The sequence below is a fragment of the Clarias gariepinus genome, chromosome 15 (assembly GCF_024256425.1).
Source record: "Clarias gariepinus isolate MV-2021 ecotype Netherlands chromosome 15, CGAR_prim_01v2, whole genome shotgun sequence".
NCBI lineage: Eukaryota > Metazoa > Chordata > Actinopteri > Siluriformes > Clariidae > Clarias > Clarias gariepinus.
In genome coordinates this window covers 17,940,790-17,968,773 of record NC_071114.1, presented here as the reverse complement: position 1 = coordinate 17,968,773, position 27,984 = coordinate 17,940,790, and the positions used below count along the sequence as shown (strand labels likewise).

Here is a 27,984-nt window from a genome sequence, read left to right as displayed (position 1 = left end):
TTTTTAGGTATTTATTTATCTATTTGTTTTTTTTACTCTGTCTATTGTTATTATTATTTATTTATTTACATTTTTTTTACGTTTGGTTATACAGTACTGTATATATTCTATTTATTTTTGTTCTTTATTTACTGTGGATAGTTAACAATAGTTAATTTGTTATACTTTTATTCTCTTAATATTATAATTGTAATTTTTTTTTTTACTAATATAAATTTAAAGAGCTTTAAATATTTGTAAAGAGGGCAAACATCAATCTAATTAAATGTAAAAGGTTTACATTCCGAAAAGATAGAATTTCCAATTACAACTTTTTTTTCTTTTTTTTTTTTTAACTTTTGTAATGTTTTATCATCTTTCTTAAGTTATTAAAATTTAATATTATAGTTTAGCTAGCGGTATTGCTTTTATTTTGACATCGGTAGCACTGGAGGGTCTTAAGCATTGGCTAAATCTTAATTCCCATACTATAAAATATATAGTGCACTATATAGTGTGTACAAACCCGGCACAATTGCGCGTGAATAAGGAGGCGCTAAGCGGCATTCTGAAGTGATCCAACATGGCGGCGGTGAAGTCAGATGGAGTTTTGGCTCCTCTGCCTGGACGATGTGCCTTTTACGTGTCTAAAAAGAAACGTTACTGCAAAATGGTGGTTGGGAATGGAAAGAAGTTTTGTGGTGAACACGCATATGCAGTATGTGTTTACAATTTATTGTGAAATATTGTTTTTCCTGTCCAAATGTCCATATTTCTGATTAGTCATATGCCCGTTAAATTAACCAACGCTTGATGAGTTCATTCACGTGCGATTTATTTATTCATTTGTTTGTTTATTTAGGACACAGAAAATGGAAGAAAACGGATCCCTTGTCCTCTAGACCCAAAGCAGTAAGTTAAGCTAACTGCGGTAAAGTTCGTTTGCTGTTCGATGTTCGTTTGATATTTAGCTTTTGCCGCCACTCTACATGCAGCATGAAGGTTTGGAACAAATATTGGTTCCTGTGATATCTTCTGTCACATTTCGACAAGTTTGAAGTCAAGATAAACAATAATATATAAGAAGTCGATATATATAATTTATTAGAAATCGATATATATAATTTTATTATTATAAATATTTATTCTGGGAGGCGCATAAACCCGTTAAAAGCGAAGCTGCCTGTGTGCGGCTTAGGGACCGCGTAAAAATTACGTGCACTCTGTGAAAACGTAGAAAACTGCAAGTACAGTCAATCATTAAGAGATATTGGGAGATGCCACTTACACAGCTGTACTGCTGCTAATGTGTATACATAATCTTTTTTTTTTTTTTTTTTTTTTTACAATAATCAATTAAAGAAGAAATCCATTGCACATATGCCCATAATTGAGCTATGCCTCTCTATCTCAGCAGCTTGTCACAAGAGTTCTTTCCCCAGTTCAACCTCTCTATTTATAATTGTATTTATTTATTGCCAAATAAAATAAATTTGCACAATAATCAATTAAACAAAAAATCTGTTGCACTTTTACCCATAATTTCTCTTGTGATATGTCTCTCTCTATCCCATCTGCATGTCACAAGAGCTTTTCCTCAGTTAAACCCCTCACTCCCCGGGGGCCTCTGATGTGATGCCTCGTCACTTGGTCAGCCACGGGGCTAGCCGTGTTGAATCTTATGGGCACGTTTTGGGGATCGCCCTGGACCATGTATAACTGTCTCCGGCCCGCTGAGACCTCCCAGATTTCAGAAAGCGGCTCCAGGGGGTCCACTGACGTTGACGGGCTCAGCACTTTAGCCGAGCCTAACCATAACTTTAACCTATAACCCCCTAACACCGACCCATGACACCCCAACCCCTAAACTTAACCATACTCCCCACCAACCCTTAATCATAACCCTTTACAGCATCCCCCGGCCCGACTTCGTTGCTCACCCCGGGGCAGCAGGAGAGTCACCTCCTAGGGTTAAATATATTTCAGCTGTAGAAGAGCTACATTTCTATAGAGTGCATGCGCTTTTTACACGGTACCTAAGCGCACACAGCTCAGCTTTGCTTTTAACGGGTTTATGCGCCTCCCAGAATAAATATTTATAATAATATATATGGTTTATATCGACTTCAAACTAGTCGAAATGTGACAGTTCCTACTTGAAATACATTTAAGGCCAATAGGTGAACAATACGGAAACCAATATTTGTTCCAAACCTTCATGTTGCATGTAGCGTGGCGGCAAAAGCTGAATATCAAACGAACTTTACCGCAGTGTTAAGCTAAAGCACATGTGGTCACTCTACACACACTCCCTCACTAATCTATAGTTTACTGTACTTAAATGAAGTTTACATCCATTGCTGAAATCCATTGCTCATATATTTGGCAATAATTTTTTTAAGTAAATACTTATTTCTTCTGACAGCACTGTGTTTGAAGATAGTTTGGCAAACCACTTGAAAAAGTGTAATTCAAAGGAGAAGCCCAAACCTGTAAGTATTTAATCTATATAGTGACATTCTCTTTGTTCTGTATAATGTTTTAAATATTTTTCATGCTAAAAGGCAGCACGGTGGTGTAGTGATTAGCACTGTGGTTTCGCACCTCCAGGATACAGATTTGATTTCTACCAGCATTTAATTTCTACCTGTATGTCCAAAGATATGCAGGTTAGGCTAATTGGTTTTCCCAGATTGCCCTGCTGATATCTGTGTAAATGGGATTAAAACTCCAGCTAAAGAGAGTTATGCAGAGCCACTGTAGTCTCTCCAGCTCTTTCACCTACTTGTCCCCTACATTCCGTTTAAACAGCTTCCAAAATTTAAACTTTCACACTAATAACTTTGTAAAAAGGGATCATATATGTCATCTTTTAGCCATGTCTTTGTAACTGCACTCGCTACAACAATATTCTCCTGTGAGTTACACACAACCACTAACTTTTTACAATAATAATGAAAATATAGCACTGTCCAACAGATCATCACCAAACTAAACACACAACAAATAATTTTGTATAAATATAATAATTGTTTAAGGGTCAGGATTTTTTTTGGTTTCTGAGTTTGGTTGTCTTGTCTGGTTTGCTTTTAAGGTCTACTATGTGAAAGACATAAATGCCGGTTCTGTAAGTGAAGAGGATAACACCATAGATGAGGTAAAACAATTTGAGTTAATTTGTTTTAACTTGTTTAAAAAATGCTCCTACACCAATATCTTATATAAAATAGAGGTATTCATATCGATCATCACCCATACAACATGCAAAACAAACACTGGATTCAATTATTTTGATTCAAAGTTTTTATTTTTTTATATGTAGATATAATTTTATAGGACAAAAAAATCCTTTCTAAAATCCTGATATTCCTTAAAGGTCACTATTGCTGAGCGATCGAAAGAGGAATTGTATAGCCTTATTCAGAAATTGAAGATTGCAGTAAAAGGTACGTGTAGGTACTTTTGGAATTATTAAAAAAAAATTGGTTTAAATGTATATCAGGCTTGAGTAATACATATAGTTAAAGGCAGAAAGCTTTAACTTCCATTATCTCTCTTAATACTAATTCCATTTCTTCACTTTTCCAGGATTAAATACTGAACCTGACACTAGCCTTCTCTCTCATCCGGCTTTAAATGAGGCTCTTAATGATCCCAAGAATGGGAACTTTGCTTTTAAACACCTCAAGCAGCAGGTAATATCCAATAATGACTCAGCTAAAAAAAAAAAAACTGAAACTGTAAATCTGAACTGCACATGGACATTTGTTGTGTGTTTTAACAGGACTCAATCCTGGGAAATATGGAGGCTCTGGGTCTGCTCGGGCCGGAGAGGTGTTATGTGGAGTTTGGTGCCGGGAAAGGTAAACTCTCCCACTGGATTCATTTCGCCCTTCAGGACACAAAGAATGTCCATTTCCTGTTAGTGGAGAGGTCCAGTACTCGCTTTAAGGTATGTATTTAAAGCACTATTCTAAAACCCTGTTATTCAGGCCATATCATCTTTTTTAAAATCCAATCAGAGTGCACACTTCCTCCACAAAAACACATGCTTTATTCCTTATAATCTGGTCAGAGGCCACAAGTTCATTTAAAACCCAGTCATAGAGGCCACTCTTGCTAATATAAAATCCGCCTTATCTTAACCCAGTCAAACCAACATTGTAATATTAAAGTAAAAAAGCATTTAGTGGTGTTCTGTTACAGGAAAATAACCAACTCATAAGGGCTGACAGTAACCTCTGCCACATCACCACATTGCTCTTATCTTCCTAAAATAGCACAACATGAGGAGGTTTAAACCTTATTTAACTTAAGATTTTACATCATGTTTGTGTACCATTTGAAAAAATCTGGGTTTTTATTTATTTTATTTTTTTCCTTTCTTAAATGCATTTTTCTCACTTGTTAAGGTAGATGGCAAACACAAAAACACAGACTCAACATTCGACAGGCTGCAGGTCGATATTCAGCACCTTGACTTAAGTACGTTATGACTTTTTAGCTCAACTAGAAAAATCTAAATATACGGTACATGTGTAATAATATTTCACTGTTCTTTGTCCTGTAGACAGAGTGCCATTTTTACAAGAAAATCAGCTTCCTGTAACTGCAGTGGGCAAACATCTGTGCGGTGCAGCAACAGGTGAGTTCATTCTAGTTATCCATGACCTGTCTGTTTTCGTATAGGTTATAACCAGGTTTTTTTTTTTTGTCCCATGCTCTTTACAGATTTGGCTCTGAGATGTTTATTCGGACACAGTGCACCAAACAAAGATTCCGAGCCTCCTGCTAAACGTGTAAAACTGCAAGAAGAAGTGGGAGCTGAGGAGGTGATGCTTGGTTCTGACAGCAGAAAGAAGGTTGTGGTGTCGGGGCTTGCTGTCGCACTTTGTTGCCATCATCGCTGTGACTGGAAGCATTATGTGGGAAAGGACTTTTTCCAAGAGCGAGGTCTCGGAGCTGCTGATTTTTCAGCTTTCCAGCGCATGTCCAGCTGGGCTACCTGTGGCATGAGCAGAGTCAAATCCTCTTTAAATCCTGAGAAATCCTTACAAGAGAACACCAAAGATGAGGATGGAGGAGAGAGTGACCATGAAGGAGGTTCTGAAAAAATTCCTGATCATCTTAGCAGGTAAGGGTTAAGTGATTAGTAGAACAAATGAAGCTGTTAGAGAGACAGGAAGAGACATTGGAGAGATGTAACAAGTGTGATCAAAGCTGGTCCAACTTTTTTTTGCCTTTGTAACTTCCTGTTAAACTAAACTGTATCCACATTGCCACTTGGTTTCATACATAGCACTTCTTTTGAGTTCTTATAGATCTGTTGTGTTCTCAGTTTTAACTGTGTGTTTCTCTCTGTTCACTGTAGTGTTATTTCAGCAGAGGAGCGTGAACACGTTGGGCGTCTGTGCAAGAGGCTGATCGACCATGGCAGGCTGCATTACCTCCAGCAGCAAGGCTTCAACCCTAGTCTCAGATACTATGCCAGCCGAGATGTGTCTTTAGAGAACGTGCTTCTAACTGCGGTTCCCAGATAAACACACAAGCTCTTCAGATGAACACACATCACGGGAAATCTTAATGAACTTATTTTTAGTTTCCTCTTTTTTTAAGGTCACTTGAGTTTTTGGACATGGGCAGCAGCAAAGACCAAAACAGCACTCACTAGTTGTAGACTAGAGAGGCGTAGCACATCTTTACAGGATGTGCAAGACAGATGGGACAGGATAGGACAGGACAGGCAGAAAGTACCAGAAGCAACCAGCATGCAGGATTGTGTCACGCATCTTCTTCTATCATATCCTCCAGTGTCACGTTTAGCACTGATGTATAAGTCTGGGATTCTGAAACACATTTTTTGATGGACAGCAAGTCATTTACACTTTTATATATTATTTTATTGGAAAAAAAACATAAAAAAAAACTAGCATTTATGAGCACAGTGCATATTGAGTATGGCGTAACCTCTTTTGCGGGCTTCGTTGATGTAATGGTGCATGAATTCTCGGCCGAACATCTCTCTATCACTCTCCTCCTCTGGCACGTCCTCTTCTATGTCGGGAAGAGTCACGTCGTACGTCAGAGGGTTGTCTCTGAAATTTACAAACCTGCCAAAACCAGACTATCTGTCAATAAAAGGGAATGGGATGCCCCTAATTGGGATGATGCAACTTTCTTTTAAGTGCCGGTTTTCAAAGCTTCCTGATGCTTATTCCTGATTTTTAATTGCTGCCTGAAGCAGATGGGTCTGGTTTCAAAGTCTACTAAATAATTAATTCCTTCATTAAATCATTTTTATGTTTAAGATGTTTGATACATAATTCTTCAACCTCAAGAAGAGGGATTTTTTTTTCCTAAATATTTTTCACCAGGATTGACTACTTATTGGTGGACAACAAATGTCTTCCATCTATTTATGATTGCCATTATGATGCAATAGTTCTTTCAGATCATTTTGATAAAGTTGATTTCTGATCATCTTTGTTAGTTTTATCTCAGTACAAATCAGTAATTTTCCATATTTAAATAAATTCCTGGATGTGTCTGCTTCTATATTTTGTGTGAAACACTGAAGGCTTTCATGAGAAGACAAGTATTGCATATTCAGGTTATGAAGAGGGAATTGGCATATTTGACATGGCTTCTTAATCTTCTGATGTTCATAAGGAATGCATAACAATACAAGCAGAGCATGACATATTTTAATTTACAAGGACAATGTTATGAGCATAGTGCTAAAGCTAGCAAAATTAGTGGCACATTAATTGTGACACAATACTTTATCAGACAGGTTGACTGAATGTCCAATAAAGACAAATACACAACCTTGCATCTGTCTTTATTAATCTGACAATATTTCAAACTTTATTAAATATGGACTTTAAAATTTTATGCCAAGTGTTGTTGACTGAAATTAGTGCATTCATCTATTGTTCATGAAGATCAGACTTTATTCATCTGTAATAGGCACTTGTTTTTTCAACCTGCATGTTTTTATTATTATATACCTGCATAACCCATCAACAGTAGATACTCCCGAGGTTGTGTTGTCTCTTGATGCAGAAAAAGTTTTTGAAAGAGTGGGGTGGGATTATCTGTTCTATTCCTTACAAAAATTTGGGTTTGATAAAAATTGTATACCTTGGACTAGACTATTCTGTTTCCCCACTTAAGATTTTATTATGACAAATCAGATTATTTTTAATCTTTCACGCACCACTAGATAAGGTTGTCCTTTAAGTCCTCTAGTATTTGCCACAGCTATTAAACCCCTTTTTATTGCACCTTGGGCCAACCCTTCCAAAACTAGCATTCATAGGAATAATGTAGATGTTAACATCTCTCTTTCTGCTCATGATCTTTTGCTGTATAATATTCATGTTTGGTTTCAACTGCTTTTTCTACTTTCCAGTTATTTGGCTGGATATCTGGACACATGTTAAACATAAGCCAAAAGAGAGATATTTCCTATTAACACAGCTGCCAGACAATATCCTTTACATAAATTTCCTTTTACAGTTCCAGTTTTAAACAGCTTGGCATAAGTTACATATCTTTCCCAAGCCTTATTTGTGACCTCTAGCTTCTTACGTAAATGTTTTATTCTCTTCTGTTTCTGTTGTTTCTTTTTTTTTATTGCTGCTGTTTTTTTTTTTTTTTCTTTTTTTTTGTTGCTGCTGTTTTAACTAAATGAAAATCACCATTCCTGTATGTCTCCTGTTTTACTATGCTTATCAGGCTAGAAATAAATCATACATGTTGGCACCACTACAGGAGCCTTTCTGTTTTCTCTTATCATTTAAGAGAAGTGTGTACCTGAGGTTGGTCATGCCCTCCATCAGTGGAGGAATGTCTCTCAGCTTGTTCTTGCTGAGCACCAGAGTGTCTAGGTTGTGCATTCGACTGATGTTGTCTGGCAGATACTCCAAATTGTTTCTCTGAAGCCACAGTGTGTGCAACTTCTCCATCCTGGATCAAACAAAAAGAAACCATTTTTTTATATTTAATTCAGCAATGCAGTCATGATGAGCTAGAGCAAGGCATGCCAACATGGTTTACAGAGATCTGTTCCATATTGAATGTTATCTATCACAGGGTGAATGATTGACAGTTTATATACCTGTGGATGTCATCTGGTAAGCTCTCCAGTCTGTTCCCACCCATGTCCAACCACTCGAGAGCAGGGAGATTCACTACACACTGAGGAATTGTGCTGAATTGATTCAATGAGAGATCCAAGTGGTGTAGTTTCCTTAGATTGCTGAGCTGAGAAACCAATAACAAATGGCATTCTGTGAAAATGTCCCTGTCATACCAGTTTTGGAGCTCACATGCCGGCCAAAACACCTAGTCCTGATTTGACTGCATTTTTGGCTGCGTTTGCAGCATTTTTTTTTTTTTTTTTAAATGTTAGCTGCTAAGCCCAAACCAAAGGACACAGCTGTGGAGCTGCAAAAATGGTATGGGTTCTGAGATTTGGTTAAACAAATACCAAAATGTGTTATTAACCCTGTATAAAACCTATTATTTATACACTGCCTGGCCAAAAAAAAAAAAAAAAAGCTGATTTCATTTTATTGCCAAATAACATTGGCAAGTCTGAAGCAACCCCAGATCATAAAGTCAGGGTTTCAGGGACTTGTACAGTGGGCATTGGGCATGAAGGGGGCATGGCTTCCTTTACTTCACCCATTGCTCTAGAATAGGGTCTATTGGGACTCATCAGACCACATGACCTTTTTTTGTTGCTCCAACATCATTTTTTTATGATACAGTACCTGATGATCTAAAGTCCTTTTTCGGATAACTCTTATTAATAAGTGGTTTCCTTATGACCACACAGCGTTTAGTCCTCATCAGATGGGGGTGTAGGGGCCAGGGGTAGCTCAGTGGTTAAGGCATTGGACTACGGTTCGGAAGATCCCAGGTTCAAACCCCACAACCACCAAGATGCCACTGTTGGGCTCTTGCGCAAGGCCCTTAACCCTCAACTGCTCAGATGTGTAATGAGATAAAAATGTTTGGATAAGAGTGTCTGCCAAATGCCTAAAAATGTGTATGGTTTTTCCTTTTTTACCATGCAACTTCACCAAGTGTTTTTCTGACCACATTCCTTTCAGGTTTGAATAATGTGTTGAAGGGTTCTGAAGGGTGTGGCCAAAAACAACTAATGATAAATAGTTGTTACTATCCTGCTTTTATAAAAGCCACCAATAGAAGACTTACTTGTTGTGGAAGCTCATCCAAATCCTGATTCATTGCCAGTTCCAGCCGCTCCAAACACTCACAGCTGCACAACTCTTCAGGTACACAGTTCAGTCTGTTGTAACTCACAAGTAGCTCACGTAACCGGGTTAGCTTACCTGGTGAGATCATTATATTATTATGGAATAATGAAAGAGCATCTTTTAATACCCCAGTAGTTCCTAAAGAACCTTTTTGTATGCATGTTTTATGTTTGTCCCTGATTAGAAAAATCAGAAAAGGGGAAAAAATAAAACCGGATTTAACACATACTGACCAATTTCTTTAGGAATTTCCATGATTGCATTGCGGGACAGGTCGAGAACGATAAGGCTCTGAAAGCTAGCAATGAAGCGTGGGATCTTCTGAAGCCCTGTTCGGTGAAGCTGCCATTCCTGAATCTGAGCGAGCCGGACCAGAGCTGCAGGAAGAGTCTGCAAATCCACAACTGTGAAATTTTAGCATGAGGTAAGGGGAAAAAACAATCAAATTCAGAGTTTTTGTAGGTACCTTCCACTCTTCATTTTCAATGCGCAGAATGACTCTCCCATCCTCCGTCACAATTTTTTCCTTTAACTTGGCCAAAGTGATTCGATCCTCCCATGCCCCTGTTAACCTGAGTAATAGAAAGTAAGAAAAGACTAAAAAAAAACTCTTTGAGTTTTCTTTGATTTGTTTATGATATATAGACTGGGGTGCCCAAATTTATTGTAGGATTTTATTTAGCAGACATTTATGCAGACTCACTCATTTACTTATTGTATATACTGCTTGATCATGTATACAGGGTTGCGGGAGGCATGGAGCCCATCCCAGGAGACTTAGGGCCCAAGGTAGGGTACCCAGTGTTAGCACTTTGAGATTTAATGAATGAAAAGTGCGTTACAAATAAAATGTATTATTATTATTATTACCCTGCACAGGGTGCCAATCAATCATGCACTCACACTCATTCACACACTACGAGCAAGAAGTTCTGCACGTCGTTGGATTGCATTGGATTGAAGATGCATCCTCTCACAGTCCAAAGACCTGCAGATTGGGCTAATTGGCATTTCCAAACTTCCTATAGTGTGTGAATGAGTGTGTGTATGTGTGGATCCATCCTGTGATGGATTGGCACGCACTTATAAACCTTACAGGAATCAGCACAATAATAGGGTTTCAAAGTTTTAACTTCTAAATAATATGGTTCAGTATTTTGCAACTCACTGAAATGTACAAGTACCATAGTACAGTAAGTAAAAGATTCCATACACATTAATATGCCTAAGTAAGGTCCGATAGGTCCCAGTCTATATTAATCTTTTGATTCTGAAAACATTTAATAAAATGCACTTAAATGCACTTTAAATTAGTTCACGCATCATTTAACCACAGTGTGTGTGTTTTACGCATCCATGGCACTTCCGCAACAAACACTGAAAAAATGTAATGTTGAAAAAAAATAAGTGTTGATAATTTTAACTGTCCCATTTTCCCTGAATTCATTCTACTAGTGTTTGTGTTTTATAATTAAGTGTTTACTATTGATGATCTTCCTTTGATGATCACTCACTTTCCCACAGTCGCTCTGTCCCTCTGCTCTTTCACTCTGTTCAGCTCCTCCTTGTTCTTCTTTATCCTGGTTTCCCATAAAGCCTTGACTGAGTTTACCGTCCCAAAACACACAGTCACCCCTGTCATGATGACCCTCCACACACACACACACACACACACACACACACAGCCTATCTTATAACCTATATATCCTTGTGGCTCTGCCTCTGGTGTGGGAAAACACTGTGCTGTAGGGCAACAAATCATGAAACCATCATCATTATTATATTATAAAATACAATTCTAAACAAAGTGATAGTTAAATGTTAAAAGACACAAATGAAAATAGACTGCACATTCTGTTCTCATCCATTCAAGCTGTCAACTTCTACTGCACTCCTCAGCGTATTTTCACCTTTCATTCTCACTAATGCTTTTAGATTCTTACCAACCTTGTCTCCTTAATAATCCCAAAATTGTGCACAGTGTCCTGTTTGGTTAAGAGCTCATTATCCTGATTGCATTTGTCACTGGCTTTCCTTCATGAAGCGTAACTGTGGGAAGGATCTAAAATTAGACATAGAGCTGAGAACAGAAACGTCACATGGCAGAGCTATTACGAGAGCAGCTACCTGACACTTGGACACACTTATCTACAAAGAATAGCAAGAGTATCATGATCGGCAATGCTTTACAAAAAGTAGTGGAAAATAGTGTAGTGGAGTTTATATTTTATATATCTAAAATGGCTTAACTAATATCTTTCACATGACACACCTGTACTTGAACTTGATAAGGTCACTAAGGAGGATTATTTTGACTTATTTAACAAACTGAAATATTAATTAAAAACTTTGCATCTAGTAAAACCACAGCTGCATGATTGCATAAATAAATACAATATCTTACATTAGACTGTCAAGCTATTTTTCTTAAAATTTGTTCTAAAAGTCAGTAGATTTTTTTTGTCACTCAGCCTGTGCCAGATCAACGCTTTCCCAGCAATCTAATGCTCTCCCTGATAAAGTGCCTAATGGATGAGAGACGCTGTGCAATAAAATAGAGTCCAACATGTTTGCCCAGAGCCACCAAGCTGTTTAAATCCATCAGAGGGAGTAAAATACCTGTTTATAAACTAATCTGCTATGTTAGTTAGCTTTACAATTCTGCTATTTCCTGCTTGAGCCGAGGCATCTATAGTCCAGGCACCTTCGCAGAGTACCTTTTGAAAAACCAGGATCGTGATCGCTTCGCTGTATACAGTACCAAGAGTAGGCAATGCCAATTCCTCATTTTTAGTACCTTTTAAGATAATAGAAATAATGTATATGTTATGTATTTCTGAAAATTAATTAATTATTAATATTATCCTAAAACCAAACCTATTACATTTTTTTATTTCTCTAAGAGCTTCTTTTGTAACACTTAGGATTTATAGTTAGCATATTTCAAATAAATATATAAATAAATTAATCAATTATTAAACTTGTCATTATGGATTGCTGTTTATAATGCAAGTCCAAAAAAATTGTTAAAGTGGGTAAAAAAAAGTGTTTAAATACTTCCTGAATCCACAGGATTAAGCTATTTTAACACCAAGCAGAATAAATATTACCACTAGTACAATTAAAATGATTTGGCAAATTGCCATTTCATCATTTTAATTTATTAAAATTGCTATCCCTCAAAATTCAGACAAACAGTAACAGATAAACCATGCATTCCTATGTAACACCCAAAGACTACTTGTTGTAAAACTACTTACACCATTCAAAAATTTATATTTTTCATTAAATACAATTTCATTAAAATCAGACAATGACAATTACATGATTTTCTTTACTGCTAAATGTCCCATAATCCCAGCCAGGATGTAAGTGTACACTCTTAGAAGTTATTTGTGCAATAGTTCCTTTGTAGGAAGGATGTAGTGTTCATTAAAGGCAAAACCAAAAAAAAAACATCTTTTTTTTTTTTTTTTAACCAAGGCAGTCAGAGGAGGATGCATACACTCACACCCCGAACAACACACAACATAAAGGGCTGTGTGCATTTACAGGGGGAAAAAATTGACTCACACGAGACCAGCAGCTGTACATTCAAGTCACATTTTTGAAAGTGTTGATGTCCTTAATGTTTGCAACCATCCATGTCATGAAAGAAAAAGAAAAGGAAAAGAAAAGTGAAGTCACATGATAGAGGAGCTTAATTCAGTAACTTAATCACAACAACGGGGTTTAAACACTAGTAAGTGTCTGGATGTGTTTTGAAGGCAGGATGAGCTACTTCAGATCAAGCACCATGGAAGCCGGGTTTTCCAGATAAAACCTCCACAAGTTGGAAAAACGACACATTGTTGCCCCATCGATGATTCTGTGATCTGCAGACCAGCTGACGTACATAATGTGTGCTTTTACAACCTCGTCCTTGTCGTTGAAGCGGGGTAAAACCTGCACAGAGCAAAGACGGACGAAAATTTTGAGCTAACTAGTGTTTCATCTTCATATTGAGCCCAGCACATCAGTCAAGATTTCAAGCTAAATTGGTGCTTGGGGTTGAAATTTACATGCACAAAGAAAACATTACAAAATTCAAATAAGAAAAATGGCCCGAACCTGTATTTTCCCAAGAGCACCTATTGCAACCTCAGGTGGTAGAATCACTGGTTTTGCATAAGTACCTCCAATCTGCAACATGAACACTGATTGTTGTATGTACAGTACACAGGCAGTTGTTATAATGAGTAGAAATTAATAAAAGAACTTAGCTAATGTCAAAAATTAGCATTTAAATAGTACAGCAGTATTTAACTTAGAATCTTATCAGCAGATGTATTACACTTACTGAGCCAATGTTGGAGAGTGTGAATGTTCCCGCAGTAAGGTCAGTTGTGCCAAGCTGCCCAGATACACCCAAAGCCTGCAGTCGATTAATCTCTGTGGCGATTTCAAACACGCTGAGCATCTGTACATTCTTTATGTTGGGCACCAGCAGACCCTGTGGTGTGTCCATGGCCAGCCCGATGTTGTGTGCAGCCTGAGCAAGGGAACATAAAAACAGTAAATGCTTCTTTCTTTCCATGCCTGAAAGATCGATTGTCATCAGATTTGTCAAAGAAATCTGACCTTGTATGTGATATTCTGGCATGCTTCATCCAAAGAGGCATTCAAGATCGGGAACTGGTGGAGAGCGAGTGATGCTGCCTATAAACGAAACAAAAAGTCTTTACTCGATTCGACTGAAACTCATTTCACACACTCAGAATACTGATGCTTAGGGAAGTGGTAGTTTTACCTTGATGAAGAATGGCATGTAGCTGAGCTTCACTCCCCGAGGCTCAGCCACGTCTTTCAGCTCGGAGCGCAAACGGACCAACCGGGTCAGGTCCACTTCATCCTTATAGCCAAAGTGTGGGATCTTCAGAGCTGCTGTCATCGTCTTCACCATGGCCTTGTGAAAACCTAGTTTAAAAGAAGGGACAACAATAACAGCTCTGCTCTGAACATAGTGTTAGATACAGAGTGAAAAGAGGTCCATGCTGGCACATAGAAGTTTACCTTTGAGTGGCTCAGTGCGATCTTTGCCTGTAAACACAGGCCTTGGGACAACAGGCGTAGGTATGCTCAGTGGCGTCTTCTCTTTGAGCTTGGCAGCTGGAGCAGGTGTAGGAGGAGGTGGCTGGATCTCCTGGAAGGGGGTTGGGGGTAGGATAGCTCCCGTCTGCCTAGCTATAAAGTTCAGGATGTCTTCTTTTAGAATGCGCCCGTCCTTTCCGGTCCCAACAACCTCACTGAGCTTAATCTAAGAGGACACATGATATGATAAAAACAAGACATAAATATGATGCCAGACTGAGAAGTATCTGATTAATATTTCTGTTCATTCAGCTTCCCCACTTACCACAACTACAATTAATGGTAACCATGGAAACAACTCCAGTTAACTATGCAATGCTGCCAGGGTTTAAGGGACATTTATTCATGTCTGACTCAGACAGTGACAGAAACACCCCACGAAGCAGGCACTGAGGCCAACAGGAATCAAGCCTGTCCTTGTTTTATTGTCATTTATGGCAGCTGTTCAGTTCAACTCACTCTGTACTGGGGTAACACATGGAATGTATTCTTGCACAACATGAGCTGTGAGTTCTTGTTACTTGATACTTTCCGGTTTTTACAACACTCAAACTAATTTACAAAACAACAGGACTGGCTATTGTGAATTACATTTATATCTGTATCACAGTAATAAACATTATTATTTAGATTAATTAAGACCTACACAAACTATTCAAAAGTTAGAGCCTACATTTGACTTAGCCAAGCACTCAGCATGGCCAAAAACATAAACAAACTAAAAACATCTTATTAACAAACTAAACTTTAATGTTGATTTAACTAGTTGAAATAGTGGTAATTAACTTATTGAAAAAAATCAGCAAATAATATCATTTAACTTACATACTACAAGCTAATTACGTGCATTAATTAACACTGAGAGACAAGTGAGTACTTCAATCACACTAATGTCAGCACAAATATCCATAATAATAATAATAATAATAATAATAAATAGGATAATAATATCATAATATTGTTTAGTTTGTAATATATGTTTGGCAAATAATCATTTTAATTATTAGGAAACTATTGGCCCCCTTTAAGTTTTACAGTGCAGAGATCGTAAAACAAGTAATTGCAGGCAATCAAAATGTTTATTACACTGACTAAAGATGACCTAAATGTTGTAACAATTTATTAATATTTACACTTGGCTAAAAATAATATGAAAACGAAGTTAGAAAAAAATTAGACGGTTATGAAATCCAGACACTCGTGAAATAAAAATGTTTTCACACTGGCACCCTACATCAGCACCGCCATGTTCTGCAGAGATCTAATAATGCCTCTGCAGTAAAGTGCAATGGTTTCAATATGGTAACTGATTCCAAGCCAAGTAACTCATCACCTAAATATTATTACATGTATATTTCTGTTTGCAACTCACATTGTTCTCCATGGCAATGCGTCGCACCGCAGGTGTTGCCTGTGTCTTGTGGCCTCTAATTTCCTGGTGAGTGTGTTCTTCCTGAGACACAGCTGATGTTTCCATCACGTCCTCCTCTGGAGTGAGAGGTACTGAAGAAAAAAGAAACCAAATTAACTGACATGGGAAAATTTTAAATCTTAACATGGTCACATTATCATTAACAGGTTGCAGCAAGTTTACAAAGAGCTTAACGGTTAATTCTGTTTAAATCTTACCATGTTCTCCATTAGTTTCAATGTCAACTAGAGGCTTTCCCACGATTGCAATAGAATCAACATCGTAGTAGAGTTTTCGGACGACTCCATCGTAGCGACTGGTGATTGTAACTGATGCTTTGTCACTCTGCACTTCACAGATGCTGTCGAATTGGGACACTCGATCGCCTTCCTTCACATACCTTACACAAAAAGATTGATACAAAGTAAAAGTAGAAGAGAATTTTTTTAATGAAGAAAATGTCGCCCCCTGTTGGTGGATGAAGGTTTAATAGTCTTAAGCAACACTTACCATTCTTTTACAGTCACCTCCATGATTCCTTCTCCAATATCTGACAGCTTGAACTGTAAAATTGGTCCTGCTGCAGCTAAATCGAAATAAATAAATACATATATATATATATATATTTAAAACAGAATTGGAAGTTGGAGTGACACATACAAAGATAAAACATATACCTAAAACATTAATTTATTTATCTTTTATACTGCTTATCCCGTACAGGGTCTTGGGGGGCCTGAAACCTTTCCTAAAAACTTTGGGCACGAGGCTGGGTACACACTGGACAGGGTGCATATCCATCACAGGGTGCACACACGCACTACTGGCAATTTGGGAAAGCCAATTGACCTAAGCTGCTTGTCTTTGGAGTGTGGGAGGAAACCACCAAGCACGGGGAAACAATGCAAACTACATGCGTACACACACACACACACACACACACACCCAAGGCGGGAATCTAACCCTCTACCCTGGAGGCATGAGGTGACAGTGCTAGCCACTACGCCACTGTGCCGGCATACCTAAAACAGCATATTATTTGCAAAAGATGTCCGTGCTCTATGTGGTGAACTTGTGCATGGGTAACTCGAAGAGGTCTAGGACCAAGAGTCCAGTTTGGTCATCTTACCATAACTGGTGTGGAAAAACCTGCGCTGATGCAAAGCTTTGTTGGAGTATACATGGTGTATGCGTGGTACAGAAGGTGTCTGGAGTTTGGAGTAAAAACACTTGTGTAGAAGCTGAACAGAGACCTGCAACAGAAAAAAACACAACTATAAACACCACCTTTTACCTCTGCAGTGTCCTTGTGTGTTATTTCCTGCAGATGCCTGCACTCCTGAGTGTGCATTCCATTTAAGCATGTGTATTGTGCTGCTGTTTTGTTCTGAAAAGAAATCACGTATCGTTCCAACGGATACAAGTTACAGAGAAACACCTGAACGTGTTGTAACAAATTACCCTGAGAGCGTGTTTACCCGCTTTACACGTGAAGATAACGTTAACTAACTCTCTCATTTCACTCCAGCTTTGACGTGCTAATTAATCACATGGCAAGGAGCCGCATTAACTGTCACAGCCTAATGTTGTTTATATCTTGGCACCCGACCCTAGTCCACGTCCACTATCGCCGGTAGTTACTAAGAGACTAGCTCAGTAGCTTAGCTAGAATTTGGTCCTTGACTTTTCTTTAAGCTCGCGCTTAACAGCCTGTCCTGTTAAAATGCATATACAAAAGTAATATCAGTGTCCCGCTTTTGCTATATATAACATCTGTGTATGTATTATAATATTATTTGTAAGATGACCCACCGAGCGTCTTATAAACGCGACAGAGCTTCTTGCTGTAATGAGCGCCGCCATTTTTGTAATACATCGAAATAGTGCATCTCCGGATGTGACGCAATCACACGCCCCAAATAACTGGCCAATCAAAACGGTTTACCCACGGCTATTGTTTTTTATTTTTTTTTATGCTGAACAACAAAAACAGGCGTTTATTCTTTAAGTAGGGCTTAATTGTGTACGTTTAGTGTGCCGTCTTGCTTTCATAAAAGATTAATGTGTGTATGTGTACAACTGTTTATGATTCTTTTTTTAACAGAAGTGCTCATTTCTGAGCGTGTGGAGTTTACATGTTCTCTCTGTGCTTGGTGGGTTTTCTCCATGTACTCCGGTTTTCTTCCATGGTGTGTGTGTGTGCCCTGCGATGGATTAGTATATCTATAGTGTACCCTGCCTCATACAGGCTAGAAGAAGGGATAGTCTCCTGGGATGGGCTCCACACCCCCCTGCAATACTGTACAGAATAAGCGGCATATAAGATGAATGAATGAATGAATGAATGAATGAATGCAGATATTAAGCTGCCCTCACTCATACATGTGAGGCATGTATGCAAGTGAGACTGTCGAGCGTGTATTGCTCTCTTGCAGGAAATATATGCAGAAGAGGCTTGATATGGTGGCACAGCTCCAAGAACTAGGGAGAGTGGAAAGTAATGTTAAAATTTTATTTTTATGGGGAGTCACTGATCAGGGGAGGAAGCATTTAATGTTTTTTTGAGGAAGACTGGACTAGACACTAGACACTCTCACTCTGCCACTAGAAAGTCAGAGTAAGAGTGAGATCTATAGGTGGCAGTGATGCAACAGAACTCCTATTTAAGATGATTTAAGATGCTGAGTGGTACTGAGAGGAAACATGTTAAGAAAAGTGTGTGTAAGTTATGGATAAAGCAGATGAAGAGTTAAAGACATACAAAAAGTCAAGACGATCATGGAGAGTTTTATGGACAGCTGGTCCGGAAAATGGGCTTTAAGAAAAATTAGACCTACAGTGGTGCTAATGTTACCAACCTACGAGAATCCAACTGCCATTAAACAACAAAGAAGAAAATATAAAGCTATGAGTATTGTATATACAGGGTATAGGTGGCATACGTAAAGAAGGTGCCATAGCATTATAAATAGAATATATGTAGCAAATATACAATTGTCTATACATAGATCTAGGAAGCTCTTTAGTCCAACTAGGAACCATGGAGGCCAATGGGGACCATTGTATATTCCCTTTTTTACAATGTAGGATCTCTAGTTAACGTTCACATGCGCCATCACACACTACAGGCAAATTGGCAATGACAATTAGCCTGATCTGAAACCCACCACTGCTAATCACTAAGCCACAATGCCAACAATTAATGATTATGCAGTAGTAAAAGACACTATAGAAGATGCCGGACAGAATATACGTACTCACATGCATGCATGTGCACACTGTGCACTGTTATAATCTAGGCTCCATACTAAGACATTATGGATAAATGTCACACCTCATAGCAGGTCATACAGCCTATGAACTCCTGTATAAACTTGAGTACTGTTCATGACACCCCTGCCTCTTTTGTCTGGGCAGTGCTCCTTAAAGATCATCATTCTTGGATAATTCAAGTTATTAATTCTCTCAACCAATATGACCAACGTCTATGCCTAACAGGCTAATATGCGTATTCGCCTAATAGGACGTCTTTGTGCATTTATGTTGAGAAGAAGTGTGTATCCCCATAATTCTTTTTCCAGTCACTCAGTTTAGTCTAAGCGGTAATGCCACGCGGCTATAGGTGCGCATGCGCAAACTAGTGGCTGACTTGTGGTTTGTGGGCTTTGGCAGTTATGCGCATGCTCACTAGATTTCTCCCAGTTTGTCTCGGTTTACCAGTTATACGCATGCGCAGGCGCTCACTAGCAGTTTGCGAGTGTCTGGAGATACTAGTTGCGGGCAGTTAGCTTAGTCAGCTAATCTACATCTGTATCAGTAAAAGTGAATACATATTTTATATCAGTTAAGATACATTTTTGTTCACTTCAAAGTAGGTGCTAGTTAACACAGCTTTGCTCACTGCTGCTTTGTCATAGGTCCTGTTTGACTCCGGCGCACTGAGTGTCGGGAAGTTTGGCGGTTTTATTCTCCGCATTGTTTGGGAACCGGCATCTGTTAGCCTGTAGCTAAGCTAACTTTAACCTGAGTTGTAAAGTGAGACTCGGGTTTCTGGCGGCTCGCTGTGGTTAGCGCATCTCCTGTTATCAGGAGTTGTTTGTTGTTGTACAGTGAAGTCGGTGGAAGAAAATATTCGTAGCATTCGCTGGATTTCTTTAAAAATGGCCGCAACGGCGTTTGAGATAGACGGAAGTGTAATGGAAGGGGTGAGCAACATTTAACGTTTAAATTTTTTTATTTGTATTTAAATAATTTCAACTTGGTTAAACATTCACAATAAATATTGTTTAAAAATATTCATTTGTTAGCTTTTGTTAAATGAGGAAAATCATTAATATAATCTTGTCTTTGTGTCCTTTTTCCCCCCCAGGGAGGACAGATCCTGAGGGTTTCAGCTGCACTCGGTTGTATCCAGGGCGCTTCTCTGAAAATCAACAAAATCCGCGCAGGAAGGAGCACCCCGGGATTAAGGTCGGAAAAATCACTCGTTCGCAAAGATTATTTTTAAGTTTGATTTAAGTTTGCTTGTTGAAGCGTGACCCCCCATTCAGCAGCACAAGTTTTCCCTCAGAGTGGTACATTAAGGTGATCTGCTTCTGGCTGTGTTAGAGTATGACTTCTTGAAAGGCTTTTGGAAGCAGTAATATCTCTTTAACAAGGTCTTCACAGTAGTGCTGTATGGAGGCCTTTGTTAGTTCGTCACACTAGCACATGGCCACACGGGCTCAACATCTCCAGACTTCTCTCAGATCATCATAATTACATTGTTTTAATTAAATTAAAGAATTACAACAGATGCTGACTTAAAAATAAAAACTCAATATAAAACACAAATTATTTAAATGCAAGTCATTTCTGATTATCATTTCAGATATCAGCAAAATATCCCAAGATAATTTGAGATTATGATTATATAAATAAATTGTGCATAGCTGCAATCGTGGTAAAATGTAGGCTTTCCAGAAAGTTCTTGATCTAGCATATATTTAGTGTCCAAATAGTTTCCCTGATTTTTTTTATTATAAGATTGTCACTTTTCTAGATTATATTTCTCTAGCACCACTGTTTAATTGTTCTGTACACTTCTTTGTGTTTTAGTTGATTTTGAAAGTCTGTATAAACAAGTTGGACATCATCTTGATTTGTAGCTGCTATAAATAGCTGATGCATGATCTTGTTGGTTTTATATTACATTGCTAATAATAAATTAATGATTAGTAAATTGACTAAAATTATCTAACATGTCACATTCAAATATGAGCACTGAAAATATACTGAAGGCCTTTCTATCTCCTCCTCCTCCTCTTCTGTGTTTTCATGTAGAGATGGGCAAAATGACAGAAATATGATATGGACTAAAAAAAAGGAAATATTCCTTTTTTAAAGTTTAATACAAAATGTGTGCAGCCAATCAGTTTCCTACAAGGTGTGATACTGTTTTAGGACATTGGTAGAAAATAAATAAAACCTCCACTCCTTTGTAATCAGTCATTTTGATTATTAGTTTTCTACACTCCCACCTTGGATGCAGCCTCATTAACCTTAAAAGTGCTCACTTCATGTTATTTCTGCTTCAACAAGAGAAAGTTTTCATCAGATCCCCAATGTGTTTTACTTTTCACACACAAATAACTGTCTTGCACCATTTTCACAAATTATATTATGACTTTTCTTTTTACATATATTACAATTTTACTTCCATATAATACAACTTTTATTTACATTTTTTAAAAGCTTCGTCATTAGTCTGTCACTGCAGTTTAAGATGTTAGATATCACAATATCCCTGAAAATGTATCATGATTTAATTTATCACAATGTCAGTATTAAATCCTCATATAGTCCAGCTCTAATCAATAAAAGCGATTTAAATATCTTTTGCACAAAGATTCTGCAGCTTTTGCTTATGCATACATGATGTATACAGTGAAAAAAGGAAAGACAGCAGCAGGGAATATGAGAAGGCATTGCTTTTGTTCACTGTGTCTCCCCCACGCCCCTTGCTAGGCCTCAGCATCTGTCGGGTTTGGAGCTGCTGAGGGACATGTGTGATGGGAATCTGGAGGGAGCGACTGTGGGATCCTCAGAGATCTTATTGACTTCCAGCAAGATCAAGTGTGGGAATTACATCGCCGATACACATACTGCTGGGTAAGAACAGCCTTTTCCACATCATTAAAAATAAACTGTGGTTGTTTTCTCTGTGATCATGTAGATGATTACAAGTAAATGATCATGGTGCTGAAGTCACACCATATCTTGAATTTGTCTACCTCCATCCAGCGCCACCATATTTTAGCAACGTTATATCTATAAAAAGAAAATAAAAATTACAGTTTTAATAAAAATGGTCTGAGTTTCAATGAGTTTGACATGAAAAATGTTTTCAAATCTCTATTTACCATTTTCCTTTTAGTAATGAAAAAAATACTTTCTTGTCAATTTATTTCTTATTTGGCTTATGTTTTTAATGTATTTTAATAAATAAAAACTAAAAAACCTTTTTGTTCTTCTTCATGATTAATTTTCTATGAATTATTTTATTTCATTTTACTTATGCCCTTTGTTTTTTTTATTTCTTAATTTTTGTTTTAAATTTTTCTTTTTTAATTGTTCAGTTTTTTTCCCCTTTCTCTCACCTCCTGTTTGTTGCGTGCATGTGTGTTGTAGGAGTGTTGGGCTTTTGCTGCAGATCTCGCTGCCCTGTGCACTTTTTGCTGAGGGACCTTCAGAACTCTGCCTAAAGGGAGGAACCAACGCTGAGATGGCTCCACAGATCGATTATACACTCAAGGTATCAGACGTCTACTACGTCTCTATCTACTACTTTGTCATATTGTCTACTATTATTATGCCTTTTCTTTGTCTACTACCTCATGTTCATTATCAACTATTTCTGTCTTTAACAACTACTACTTTTACTTCTTATTGTTTGTCGTCTTATTTACTATTCTTTCATTTGTATCATTCACTGCCTTCTTTGGTAACTACTTTTAATGTCTGCATGTTTATTTATTTATTTATTTATTTGTCTGTCTTTATTTACTGCTTCATCACCCTCATCTGCTGCTTTGCCCACTACAAACCACAGATTATAAAAATTATTTCCCTCTGCTTGTTCTTCATGTACTGTTAAATAGCCGTTACAGGCTCTGATTGGATGCAGATGAACATTGACCTTATGTGTCTTTAAAATTATGTGCAAAAATGTTTATGGAGTATAGTTTGGTTTATAAATATGTTTATGAACTTGCCATTTCTCTGGGGAAAAAAATCACACAGGTGTTCAAACCCATTGCCGAGAGATTTGGCGTACAGTTCGATTGTGATTTAAGAATGAGGTGAGTTTTTTTTTTTTTTTTTTTTTTTTTTTTGTTTGTTTTAACGCTTATTAACAGCACATAATAGTAATTATTATTATTATTATTATCATGGTCACATTTACAGTGCATATATGAATATTTATCCAGTTTAAATTTATTGATTCTTGCATAAAGTTGACATTCTTTGCTCTGTTTTGCAACATCTTGGCCTCATATGTATTTTTAGAGGTTATTACCCCAAGGGTGGTGGAGAAGTGGTGGTAAAGGTGAACCCTGTGAAGGAGCTAAGTCCCATCAACATGACCGAGAGAGGAAACATCACCAAGATCTATGGTCGAGCTTTCGTGGCTGGAGTGTTGCCTTTCAAGGTATGCTACATAAGTTTGTTGGAGGGATGGGAATCGCCTGGAACCACCCAATATAATATCATGATAAACAACACCAAATAACTTTAAATACAAGAGTTTAACCTTTAACTTTGAATTAAATAAACAAAAAAGCTGCCTTTTTACTGAGCAGCATTTATCTCTGTTATGTTGCCATAATTATCATTTGTTACTTGCCAAATAATTCACTCCTATTTTATAAGATGGCAATGTGGGAATCATTTTGAGTGTAACCCCAGGAGGTTTATAAAGCAACAGTGATGCTTTGCCCCCTCAAGTGCCTGCTGTCTTTTAAAATTAGTGTGGGTAATTGGTGAGTTTTAAGACTAATTCGCTCAGTTTGGAAAAAAAAAAAAAAGGTAGAAGTGGTTCTATCGGAGTCTGATCAAGCAGTAAACCAGCCAATTCATCATTTATAAAGTATTAAGCAAGTCAAGGGAGAATATTAATCTTAGAATAAACAAATTCCGCATTACTTTTTTGACACATTCCTGAATTTGATCCTGAACTAGTGCAATTTTTGAGATCATAGAATATAGTGAGGAGATTTGTCATGGTTCATGTTGTAGTTTGTGAAATTCTTTGCATCGAAACAATTTCCATTACGCAAATTGTCTTGTATCCCAAACTAAAAACGATTTCTGTGTTTTTAAAGTGGTCTGTCCTTTTTTATAATTCACTGGACTGGTCTAAAATTATGTGAGGATCCAAGAACAAAGGAGGAAAAAGTTATTTCAGGTTATTTGAATTAAAGTTACGTCACTGGCTGTCCTGTTTGGGAATATGTTTGAAGGTGCCTTTTTTTGCAAATAAATACATTCTGCATATTAAAAGGAATCTTTTAATCAACCTTCTTTTTAAAATGTATATTTTACAGAACAACGGCCCACATTTAATTTTAGAATTAAATAAATCTATAAATTAAATGAATGAGTCATTTTGATATTTAATTTGAAAGTTTAGGAATATGCAAGTTTTTTATGTTAAACATAAAATTTAATCAAATAGATCTGCTAGTAAAAATTAAATTTTACCCGTATTGTCTCATCTTGACTAATTTATCTCTTCTTTAAGCATCAAAATTAACTCAAGATGTGAAAGGTTTAAATTTATAAATGGTTCTTGTTGTTAGCTGGCGAAGGACATGTCTGCTGCAGCTGTGCGCACCATCCGAAAAGAGATAAAAGATCTTTACATCAACATACAATCCCTGCAAGAGAAGGACAAGGCCTGTGGAAATGGGAATGGCATTATGTAAGTTTTAAGGATAATATATAATACATAATAAGATAATAGAGAGATAATGAACTATAATAATTCAAGACTGTAAAAAATATGATTGTCTCTTTCTCTTTATAGAATCATTGCAGAGTCCTCTACTGGCTGTATTTTTGCTGGTTCATCTCTTGGAAAAAAAGGTGAGCACTTGGAGTTTAGGTGGAATTGCTGTCCTTTAGTTTACCTGGTAATTTGTAATTTTTGCCACAATTGGGCAACAAAATAAAAAGCAATTTTTTCCTCAAAGTAAGTAATGAAAGGTTATCAGTAATAAAAAACATAAAGATTGAAAGCTAAATTTTTATAATAGAGTCTGATTTAATTCATTTTGTTTTCTTTTATCAACCTCAGGTGTTTATGCAGATAAAGTTGGCATCGAGGCAGCTGAGATGCTCCTGAGAAACATCAGGCACAATGGCTGTGTGGACGAGTTTTTGCAAGACCAGGTCAAATATACCCGCATTGCACACTGTTGACAGAAAATGATCTTTGATTAGTAAAAATATCAAGAGGAGATACCTTGGAAACGTAAATCAGCACAATTAGTAATCACTAGCAGCAAACACAAGCTTGGTGTGAGAAATGTCTTTGATGTCCCTGATTAATTAAATATAATTAGGTTACTCAATTCCGTTTAGTGGACTTTTGCAGAAAATGTGGTATTGTTGTAATAATAATGCGTAAGGCTCAGCCCTAGTAAGTCGTTTGCGATATTCATTTCTGTTTTGTAGCTGATAATCTTCATGGCCTTGGCTAATGGGACGTCCCGGATTCGCACCGGACCGATCACTCTGCATACACAGACGGCCATCCATGTGGCGGAGCAACTTACTAAGGTAACACCCCTGAGTTTTTTTTTTTTGTTTGTTTTTGTTTTTTTAAAGGTTTTAATGGCATGTTGGACAGTTTCACTTTTTTACCAAATGATGTTGAGGCAGGGAGCTCAGCCTTGTAACACCAGACCATACTGCTGTGTTATGCCTCAAAATGAAGCTAATAAAAACTGATTTATAAATGCATGAATCTGGAATGAACATGAGTCATGTGGGTGTTTGGAATTTTCGGATATAGACCGATCCTCTGGAAACCCCACACATCAGTAATGTTTTAATGATTTCCTGTTAAGAAGATCTGCTAGGTAGTAGGTGTTTGGAGAATGTTTCAGGTTCATAATTGAGCCATAAAATAGATCAATGTATTACAACATTAGATATACAACATGCACAGTTTCTTTGTCCTTTGACGGCATAAAACATGAAAAATTTACTGTTTGTGTGTACTAATGTTTGTACGTATACATTTATACACAAACACACACTTTGCTGGTTCTGCATGTTGTTCTTTGTGATTAACAGGACTATGTTTTTTTTGTGAATATTTTTTCACTTTTGTTCTAGGCCAAATTTGCAATAAATAAAGCAGGTGATGAGCATGGAAACAATGACACCTACATCATCGAGTGCCAGGGCGTGGGTGCCACCAATTCCAACCTGTGAGCCCACATTCAGAGTGCCATCAGAGGCCGCTGGAGGTCACGTAGCAGAACCACACTACTGTAACCAACCGGATGGCATGAAGATGTTGTCGTCTCAGCGTTCCTCTTCTCGCTTCCACACAGAATGGTCGCTTTATTAGTCTTTAAGCTGGCCCTGAGACGGTCTGCTTTGTCCATGCATTTTATAATCTCCCATTTCTCAAATGACTTTTGTTACTCAGGGTATTGCCTTACACTGTAACCGAGCGTCGTTTGTCCTAGGAGCTCCTTTTAATTTTGCATTAATGATTAGTTGGTTAGAATCTTCAGTATTTAACCAGATGGTTTTTCATTATCTGATCGATTTTCTGCTTCTGTGTGCTAAACACAAAAAGCCTTAAAGAAACCGCAAATTCACAATCGAAACTCTGTTCTAATCTTAACCTTTTGCATGCAACTAGGAATATTTACGTCACCAGTGATTATAGTGCACTATGTGTACATGGCGCTAAACAAAATGGTCTGCTGTCCCTGAACAAAAAAAAAAAAACAGTTCATGTAGCTGCTTTGTCTTTTTTGTAAGTTATTTAAGTTGATGTATTGAATGAATGACTCCATGTTTTGTTTTTTGTTTTTTTTCCTTTACATTTTCGTTTAAAGCTAATGTTTTGGCTTTATTAGGTTTGTAAGGTGGTGGGCTGAGTGAAATCCCTTAATTATGGTAAATTTTCATTCATTAGTGCTTACGACATTATTTATGAGAAGGGATTATATTTGGTGATGTTTGCCCTTTTTCTTTTTTACCTTCCTGTAGGTGACAATGACCTGTTACTTTACTTTAAAATATTTTTGAAAGAGAAAAGATCACAATAAAATCGTTAAGAATATAGTTTAAGTATTTTGTGTGTATTCTATGAATCCCTAATATTTTAAAATGTACTACAATTGGAAAATAAGCAGCAATGAGGCAGTGTGATGAAATGGAGTAACTGTTACAACTGTTTGTTTTATTCCACTTATATCACAACAATCTGCCACATCCCTTTCTCTCCTAAAGACCTTCCTATTACAGCTTTTTTTTCTGACTCCTACAAAGCCCTGACCATGAGAAACCTAGAAACTTTTGTGGGTTTATGTGGACTGTCTGCGGAAGTCAGTATGCATCTAGCTGTTACTATATGGCTGGTAATTAGTCTGTGCATAAATATGAACCTGCATTCCTGTTAGAGTTGTGCTCCTAGAAATCTGACCAATCAGAATCCATAAATTGGCACTGTTGTCTGTGGTCTAATTACTTTTAGGCGACAGTAGTGAAGGCTGTTATACCCCAAGTCCCTTTATGTTTAGGAGGACAAGAGAGTGCGGTTACCCCCAGCAGATGGGAGGACAATGGTGTGAACAGAAGAAAGGAATGAATTTGCATGGAGCCCTCGGGTCTGGAAAGGGTGCATCCGTGATTGTCTGAGCCAGAGGATGTTCCGTGGGGGTGGATGAGGGAGAGAGTGGCCTCACCATATTCACTGTCCTGTTGAATCAAATCTCCAGTTGGGCCCTGAAAAGAGACCAAACAGAGCTGAACAAATAACTTTACCTGCAGTTAAAGAGCAATGAAAAAAAAAAAATTATTTCTTGTAATCCTTTTTCAATGATTGCGAGCACTTGTGAACATGACAGAAAAGCCTCAAATGTTTTTTTTTTCCCTAACTTCACGTTA

The 27,984-nt window shown here is 37.4% G+C and overlaps 4 protein-coding genes across 5 annotated transcripts; 2 read left to right on the top strand and 2 right to left on the bottom strand.

Moving 5' to 3' along the window:
* Positions 1–548: 548 nt before the first annotated feature.
* On the top strand, positions 549–5,899 carry trmt13 (tRNA methyltransferase 13 homolog). 2 transcript variants are annotated; one of them, XM_053512570.1, is made up of 11 exons: positions 549–697; positions 842–891; positions 2,405–2,471; positions 3,074–3,136; positions 3,356–3,425; positions 3,568–3,674; positions 3,764–3,931; positions 4,392–4,464; positions 4,550–4,624; positions 4,711–5,113; positions 5,351–5,899. In XM_053512570.1, the coding sequence occupies exons 1-11, from the start codon at positions 563–565 to the stop codon at positions 5,517–5,519; spliced, it is 1,380 nt and encodes a 459-aa protein (XP_053368545.1). In that variant the 5' UTR covers positions 549–562; the 3' UTR covers positions 5,520–5,899. The 2 variants fall into 2 exon arrangements, with proteins under 2 accessions (XP_053368545.1, XP_053368546.1); XM_053512571.1 differs by having other exon boundaries at positions 576–680.
* On the bottom strand, positions 5,737–11,303 carry lrrc39 (leucine rich repeat containing 39). The gene is made up of 9 exons (XM_053512573.1): positions 11,217–11,303; positions 10,784–11,012; positions 9,736–9,841; positions 9,503–9,659; positions 9,208–9,344; positions 8,102–8,247; positions 7,798–7,950; positions 5,947–6,089; positions 5,737–5,825 (listed from the first exon to the last, which is right to left on the bottom strand). Exons 2-9 carry the CDS (start codon positions 10,909–10,911, stop codon positions 5,761–5,763), a joined length of 1,035 nt encoding a protein of 344 aa, XP_053368548.1. The 5' UTR covers positions 10,912–11,012; positions 11,217–11,303; the 3' UTR covers positions 5,737–5,760.
* Positions 11,304–12,385: 1,082 nt separating this feature from the next.
* On the bottom strand, positions 12,386–19,786 carry dbt (dihydrolipoamide branched chain transacylase E2). The gene is made up of 12 exons (XM_053513599.1): positions 19,712–19,786; positions 17,623–17,733; positions 16,940–17,063; positions 16,321–16,396; positions 16,029–16,210; positions 15,772–15,902; positions 14,322–14,565; positions 14,059–14,225; positions 13,890–13,967; positions 13,609–13,800; positions 13,380–13,451; positions 12,386–13,214 (listed from the first exon to the last, which is right to left on the bottom strand). Exons 1-12 carry the CDS (start codon positions 19,784–19,786, stop codon positions 13,047–13,049), a joined length of 1,620 nt encoding a protein of 539 aa, XP_053369574.1. The 3' UTR covers positions 12,386–13,046.
* On the top strand, positions 19,560–27,159 carry rtca (RNA 3'-terminal phosphate cyclase). Its single transcript, XM_053513929.1, has 12 exons — positions 19,560–19,632; positions 19,728–20,015; positions 20,180–20,280; positions 21,817–21,960; positions 22,480–22,603; positions 23,092–23,150; positions 23,359–23,500; positions 24,651–24,772; positions 24,878–24,936; positions 25,148–25,242; positions 25,528–25,632; positions 26,194–27,159. The coding sequence occupies exons 2-12, from the start codon at positions 19,971–19,973 to the stop codon at positions 26,290–26,292; spliced, it is 1,095 nt and encodes a 364-aa protein (XP_053369904.1). The 5' UTR covers positions 19,560–19,632; positions 19,728–19,970; the 3' UTR covers positions 26,293–27,159.
* Positions 27,160–27,984: the final 825 nt, after the last annotated feature.

Bases quoted from the DNA above. Each gene is read 5' to 3' on its own strand.
- trmt13 (XM_053512570.1), top strand. From the start codon at position 563: ATGGCGGCGGTGAAGTCAGATGGAGTTTTGGCTCCTCTGCCTGGACGA. The intron at 698-841 runs GTATGTGTTTAC...TTGTTTATTTAG, and splicing joins GTGGTGAACACGCATATGCA to GACACAGAAAATGGAAGAAA. The intron at 3,932-4,391 runs GTATGTATTTAA...TCACTTGTTAAG, and splicing joins GGTCCAGTACTCGCTTTAAG to GTAGATGGCAAACACAAAAA.
- lrrc39 (XM_053512573.1), bottom strand. From the start codon at position 10,911: ATGACAGGGGTGACTGTGTGTTTTGGGACGGTAAACTCAGTCAAGGCT. The intron at 9,842-10,783 runs GTGAGTGATCAT...TCTATTACTCAG, and splicing joins GACAGAGCGACTGTGGGAAA to GTTAACAGGGGCATGGGAGG. The intron at 9,660-9,735 runs GTACCTACAAAA...GTGGATTTGCAG, and splicing joins TTGAAAATGAAGAGTGGAAG to ACTCTTCCTGCAGCTCTGGT.
- dbt (XM_053513599.1), bottom strand. From the start codon at position 19,786: ATGCGGAGAATAAAACCGCCAAACTTCCCGACACTCAGTGCGCCGGAG. The intron at 13,452-13,608 runs GTAAGTGTAATA...TTCATGTTGCAG, and splicing joins CACTCTCCAACATTGGCTCA to ATTGGAGGTACTTATGCAAA. The intron at 13,215-13,379 runs GTTCGGGCCATT...TGCTCTGTGCAG, and splicing joins GTGCTCTTGGGAAAATACAG to GTTTTACCCCGCTTCAACGA.
- rtca (XM_053513929.1), top strand. From the start codon at position 19,971: ATGGCCGCAACGGCGTTTGAGATAGACGGAAGTGTAATGGAAGGG. The intron at 20,016-20,179 runs GTGAGCAACATT...TTTCCCCCCCAG, and splicing joins ACGGAAGTGTAATGGAAGGG to GGAGGACAGATCCTGAGGGT. The intron at 21,961-22,479 runs GTAAGAACAGCC...TGTGTGTTGTAG, and splicing joins GCCGATACACATACTGCTGG to GAGTGTTGGGCTTTTGCTGC.